The sequence below is a fragment of the Humulus lupulus genome, chromosome 5 (assembly GCF_963169125.1).
Source record: "Humulus lupulus chromosome 5, drHumLupu1.1, whole genome shotgun sequence".
Classification (NCBI taxonomy): domain Eukaryota; kingdom Viridiplantae; phylum Streptophyta; class Magnoliopsida; order Rosales; family Cannabaceae; genus Humulus; species Humulus lupulus.
In genome coordinates, this window is record NC_084797.1 from 153,111,461 (window position 1) to 153,118,250 (window position 6,790).

At 35.1% G+C, this 6,790-nt stretch overlaps 1 protein-coding gene across 1 annotated transcript; it reads right to left on the reverse strand.

Moving 5' to 3' along the window:
• Nucleotides 1-5,000: 5,000 nt before the first annotated feature.
• LOC133779587 (putative disease resistance protein RGA4) lies at nucleotides 5,001-5,927 on the reverse strand. Its single transcript, XM_062219533.1, has 2 exons — nucleotides 5,320-5,927; nucleotides 5,001-5,211 (listed from the first exon to the last, which is right to left on the reverse strand). The coding sequence occupies exons 1-2, from the start codon at nucleotides 5,925-5,927 to the stop codon at nucleotides 5,001-5,003; spliced, it is 819 nt and encodes a 272-aa protein (XP_062075517.1).
• Nucleotides 5,928-6,790: the final 863 nt, after the last annotated feature.

Consider the following 6,790-nt stretch of genomic DNA (forward strand, 5'->3'; position numbering starts at 1 on the left):
CTCCCTCGGTTTGATTTTTGAAGCTAAGCTAGAGGATTCAAGCTTGGAGTTCTAGAGTTTGAGGTTTAGGATTGAATTGCATCAGCTAGGAGATGTTGTTCACAGCTGAGGTGAGGCTTTCAATTCTGTTTTTGAATGGTTTTCCCTATGGTTTTAGTTATTTTTGAGTTTGGAAGTTTGATCTTGGAATTGGGTATTTGGTGGTGTTTTAAGGGTTATGAAGCTTGGGGTTTTACTGCTGGATTGGTGGTTATGTTGTGTTGAGGTTTGGTATTGATTTTGGATTGTTTGGTAGAGTGTTTGGTTGAGTTTGGATTGAAGGAAAAGCAGAGGTGCTGGGTTCGCAGGAGGTACTGCAACTCGTGTGAACCCCAGGGGCTTGATGGTGTTGTATCTGCTTAGCACGCCGCGACCCTCGTCGGCATGCTGTGGCCCGCCCTTAGCACCCAGACAGGGGCTTTCTGTCTGGGAGGCGTGCCGTGGCCCCTTTCTCTGTTTTTGGCCAGACATAGTTTTATTTGTTTTCAGGCGCAACTTTTTGAACCTTAAGGCTCGAGATCGAATCTACTAACCATTTTAGTAGGATTTGAGGTTCGGGGAGCTAGAGCTTTGTCCAAGAATCTTTATTGCTCATTTTATTGATGTGATTTCATATTTGGTTATGATTAGGTAACCGCTAAGGGACCTAAGGTTAGGATCGTTCTCAAGGGTCGTTCTTTATTTATTTTATGCTCAAGTCTGAGGTAAGAAAACTGCACCCAGTATGTGACATACATGATTATTGATGAAGCATGTTTAGTGCTCTATATTGACATTTCTTGCATTGTGAATGCCTGGTTGCATTGCTTACTTGTGAGTGGCACTGACTTATTAGTCATAAACGACAATAGTGTTGAGCACTGGTCGTATGGAATTGACTTATGAGTCAAGAGCGGTAATAGCGCAACAAGTGCTGGTCGATATGATCAGACCTAATCAACAAGAGTATTATATGCTCGTCCGACCTATTGGATCAAGAAAACTAAAGCACTTGGCTAGTCTACGGCTAGTTACTCAGAGCCAGGGATAAAAGGCTCAGGTGACTTGATGGTCACATGGCTTAGGGCGCAGGACCCCAGAATGAATTAATAGTCATCTACTATGGGCATAGAACCCCAGAATGGCTAAATAGTCATATATTCAAAGCACAGGACCCCAAAATGACTTAATAGTCATCTATCCAGGACACAGGACCCCCGGATGACTTAAAAGACATCTAATTTATTTATAGTTGTGTACATGCAGTAATAAGTTTTCTTGCTAAGCTGTGGCTCACGGGTGCTATGTGGTGCAGGTAAAGGGAAAGAAAAGCTTACCCAGCCTTGAGTGGAGAGCTTAGGTTATGACGTGTACATATGTGATCCTTGACCACCACGACCAAGGTGTTTCTCAGGGGAACTAGGGTTTAACCCTATTTTTGCCGCTTAGGTCGGCGGATTGTAACTTTTGAACTGTAATGACCATTTTGGATTGTAAACACTTTTATGGTATCCCGTTCACAGTTTAATATTTTAAATAAAATATATCCATTCCTTTTGACCGAGATTTTAACCCTGGCCATTAATAACACTTAGATGCACGTTTATGGTCTGATGTCTCGTTTAGCGAGTTAAGCACTATTTAAAGTACACAGTTTGACGATCTTGGCTAACCAGAGCGTGACACCTAGGTTACCTGGCTACTCATCTCCCAATCAATTCTCATGTGGAGCGTAAGCACCCCTAGGATCATATAGACTCCTAGGTTAGCAGGCTACTTACCTCAAGGTCAATTCTCATATGGAGCATAAGCACCTCTAGGAATATGCAGACTCCTATGTTACCTAGCTGCTTATCTCCCGATTAATTCTCATATGAAGCGTAAGCACCCCTAGGATCATGCAGACTCCTAGGTTACCTGCATACTTACCTCAAGGTAAATTCTAATACGGAGTGTAAGCACCCCTAGGATCATGTAGACTCCTAGGTTACCTAGCTACTTACCTCAAGGTCTCGGGCATAACCCGACCCACCGAGATACAACATCTCTCTGGAGCGTAAGTACCCCCTAGAGACTATCTCCCAATGAGCCCCCTCTCTCTAACTAACATATATATCCTACTTCTAGCAAGCAATACACTAGTTAACTCATGTTGCAGACACGTAAATCATAAACTGACTTACCAACTGTCCTTAGTTGCACACCAAAAACCCATTCAGAGAGTCCCACGTTGATAGCCAACACTGTATACAGAGTACTCGAATTAATTATGGCATAATAGTATATCACAATCTACTTGGACATTAAGGTCATAACAAAATACCTACCAAGGGTATTCTCGTCCTCGGACGTTTTTAAATCATAACGACACTTTAAAATTTTCGGGAAAACCTCCCTCTTGGGTCTAGTCATTGAAAATCAGTTCCCTTCCAAATTTCCCATCCCGCACTCATTACCGAGCTTAGCTAGGAAAATATCATTTGGAAGCTTAAATCTTTACCCAAACCTTACACTTTATTTTATTTTACCAAAAGCTCCACCTTTCAAGTACAATAACATCAATCACAAAACTTGACAATTCAAGTTGAAATAATTAGTGAAGAAACAATTTAAAATAATTATTAAAATTAGCTTCAATTTATCTAAGTAAAAATTGATTTTTATTGTGTAAAGATTAGTTTATTCCTATCTTTAAAAGTAAGGGTATTGGACTCTTTTTAAATTTTCTCTTACATAAAAATTTTAATTACTAAAATATTACCCCTTTAATATCTAATTAATCTTAATAATCATGTGGTGTGCTAAAGTACATTTTACCATTACCAATATAAATTTGTAGCTTTCTTAGTTAAATACTTAGAAAAGTCCTCATCTTTTTCTCTCAGTCTAAACTTTATAATTCCTAAGTTATAAGTGGATTAGTTTGAAAATTATAATTGAAAAATACAACTCCAAAAATGATTAAAATTCACAAAATTAACCTTGGCTACACCAAGAATTTTCTTGTAAAATTTTACATAAAAATAATCATTTTTACTTAGTGACATTTATTTTCAAAAATCTTACTTTAAGGATGTCTAGGAATAGGTCATTCTTTTTAACAAACTTTGAGACATTATAAAATCTATTTGGTTAATTACTTTGGTCCAAAATTTCTTAATTCCATAATAGGATATGTAAATAACACTCAAACTAAAAATAAAATCATTTGAGTCATTTTTACTTGGTAAAACGGATACTCAAAGTTGGCTGTCGAGAAATTATGGTAAATTCTCAGAAATTTTCATCAAACTTTGAAAATTCATTACTCACGTCTCTTTTAAAATTATCATTTTAAATTTTCCCATTTGATTCTTAAATATTAAAAAAAAATCTCTTAAAAAATCAGCAAAAAATGCAATAATTTCCCCACAGAAATAATTGTCCAATTCGACCATTTACCTAATCTTTTGAAAGGAAAAATCTCAAACTGCACACAAATTTTGCAAAGGCTATAACTTGGTCAATTCAAAATCTTCTTGCACGTTTTTACACATTATGGACATATACACATCCTAAAATTCAACATGAAATAAATAAAATCCATAATAAGTTTGAACCATAACTCGTTTGATCAACTAGAAGTTAGGTCCTAACTATTTTCTTACAAAATCAAGATTTTCTCCTATAAAATGTTGGATTCCATTATTAACACCCATGTAAATTCTTACGCATGTACAATCAGCCATTAATTTAACATAAACACAGTTCCAATTATCAATTAAAGTACAACTAATAATAAAAACATGGCAGTGTAAAAAAGAACTCAACACAAACTCATCAAAGGAGAACATAGGAGGTGACCATACCTCTTGTAGACTCAGGATTGGATTTTGGTGTTGACTGGCACTTTGAGCTCCTTACTCAGCCTTTAATCTACACATATTCACTCCCCAATAGTCTCATAATAAGATTACATAACTCTATCAACTCAGCCAAGTGTAGAAATTTACCAAACACAAAAGCTTTGACAAGGATATCTAGTGTTTACCTTTGTGAAACTAACTTGGTGTGTGATCTCCTTAGCTTCAAGAAAGCACTCCAACACTTAGTATTAAGTTTAGGATTGATAAAGGATGATAAGGGGAGTGTTTATTAAGGAAAGCACCAGAGGCATCATGCTCCAAAGTGGTTGACCAAGGGAGAGAAATTGAGAGAGAATTGAGTAAACTTAGCTTCTAAGTTCTTGATTTTTTTTTGTAGATAATAAAACTTTTGACGATTTTAACTTATCTATAGATGTAAAATAAATAAACTTAATGACCTTTCTGTCCCATGTGTTTCCATCTCTCACTAGTCAAATTAAGCCTAGATTAATTTCCTAAGCAATTTTACTTAAGTCTAATTAATCTTAAGTTAATTGTGTTTTTTTTTCCAAAATGTTACTACATGATAATTTTTCTTATTTTCTCCTAATTGAGATTTTAATCTAGTTTAATTAAATTAAATATGACTTGCTATTTAATTTAAGTGGCCACACTCATATATACACCACTCAAATAATTTAATTAGCCAAAATCACTTTTTTTTTTGCTTGAAATGTGCATTTTTCACAAAAATGCACTTTTTGAGATTTTCCACTCAAAATCAAACTTTTTGACCTTAATTAAAATTAATCCAATAATTAAATGCCCAATATTATTTTTCTATAATTATGCTTCTCAAATACCAATTATTCGAGAATTTACCCGACTAGGGTTTTCATTTTGGTTCGAGACTGAAATGCTCGGTTTGTCACCAAACCATACACACCACATTTTGGCTAACACTTGAAACATGAGTTTTGCTTTGCAACATGAGTTTTCTTCTCAAGCATATATTATCATTCACAATGATATTCAAATACATCTCACCACCCCGTTCTTTGCTACTCTTAGGTGCCCAAAACGTTGGGCGTTACAATCCCAAAGTTCAACCTATTTTAGATGAATTAAAGACAACATCTAACTACGAGACATAACAAGACCAATATAGTTCCAGATGATCAAGGTCTTCAAGTATGGATCTGGTTCTAAGGTTTCAAGTGTATCACTATCATCTTCGAAACCACACTCCTTTTTCAACTTCCTAAAATCGAGCTCTAAACCGTCACCTCTGCTGACGGCAATATTCTTACGACCTAAATTCTCTGCCTCAGTTGCATTTTTAAAATTTCTACATCCCTTTATACAACAATATTGATGTCAAAGGTTTTTCAGGCTTTTCAAATCTCCAATATCAAAATAGAGTTGTTTATGCTCAGGAACCACCAACATATCTAACCTTTGAAGACAAGACAGCCCGCTAATTCCCCTTGGCAATCCCTCCAAGTCACACCCATCAATGTAGAGATGTTTTAATTTTACCAATTTTCCTATACCTTCTGGCAATCTCTTAATTGAGAAGCAACGCGATAGATTTAGAGTTTGCAAGTTACATAAATTGCATATACCTTCAAGTAATCTCTTTAGATTGAAGTTTCGCCTTAAATTGAGATATCTAAAATGTATTAATTGACCAATACTCTCTTCTAGCATCTCAAGACTACATTCAATTAAAGATAATTTCCGCAAGAACATAAGTTGTGAGAACAATGAACTATCAATAAAAAGTCTTCTACTTTGCACAATAAATAAGCTACGAATATTCTTTTCATTCAATTTGTTGTAATTTGGAGCTGGGAATTTTGTACCAGATTGAACAACTATGGATAGATGATGAGATTTTTCATCAAGTGAAACTAATTTATCTTCACCATGATCAACTTCTAGTGTGATACATTCATTCTTGGTCAAAAACTGAGCAAAATCATGCACAATATCATGCATCTTGAAACTTCGAATACCACCATCAAGATCATTATTTTCAAAATTTTGAAAGAAAGATCGCATGCATAAATTTTCAAAACATTCACAACCTTCTTTCTTTGTATCTCTTCCATCATGACCTAAATATCATCGTCACATCCATATTTCAATTAATTCATCCTTATAAATGTTATGATCTTTTGGAAATATAGAACAATATGAAAAACAACTCATTTGTGTTATTGACAAATCATAATAACTTATAAGGAATGACATAAATACTTATTTAACATATTTTATTTCCCATAATTTGTTATGCAGAACATCCTTTGTAGTCTATAGATTGTATTAGGTTCCTTTTAGTAGATATATTGTAGTTTTGTCTTGCTTAGATGTCTTAACTAACTGAGGTTGTTATGTTCATTTGGTTAATTAGCTCAGTTCTTATATAAAATCATGTTGCTCTGTATTCTTTGATTACATTCAATGAAAATACCAGCTTTTCTACTCAATTTCTTTCTTGAGTTTTCTCTAGTTTATCTTTACTAATATGGTATCAAAGCCTTCAGTGTTCTTGGTTGTTCTTCTTTTTTCCTCTGTTTTTTCATTCCTCTGAATCTATGGCTGTCACATGAAGTGGTTTTGCTACTGATGATTCGACTGAAGCTCAGGATTTATCGACCGATGCCACTCGTCCTGCGATTCCCAATTCTTCCACTCGAATTGAATTCTTCCACTGGAACTGATCATCCTGTGATTTCTGACCCAAGTTCTTACTCGTACAAAGATGAAAGTCACAATCCTTATCATCTCATTCATGGCGACCATCTAAGTGCCAATTTAGTTCCAAAGATCCTCATTATGGGAGAAAACTATAGTTATTGGAGGAGATCGATGATGGTGGCTCTTCTTGCTCGAAACAAGGTTCAATTTGTGAACGGTAAGCT

Bases quoted from the DNA above. Each gene is read 5' to 3' on its own strand.
- LOC133779587 (XM_062219533.1), bottom strand. From the start codon at position 5,927: ATGCGATCTTTCTTTCAAAATTTTGAAAATAATGATCTTGATGGTGGT. The intron at 5,212-5,319 runs GTTAGATATGTT...AAAGGGATGTAG, and splicing joins GGGCTGTCTTGTCTTCAAAG to AAATTTTAAAAATGCAACTG.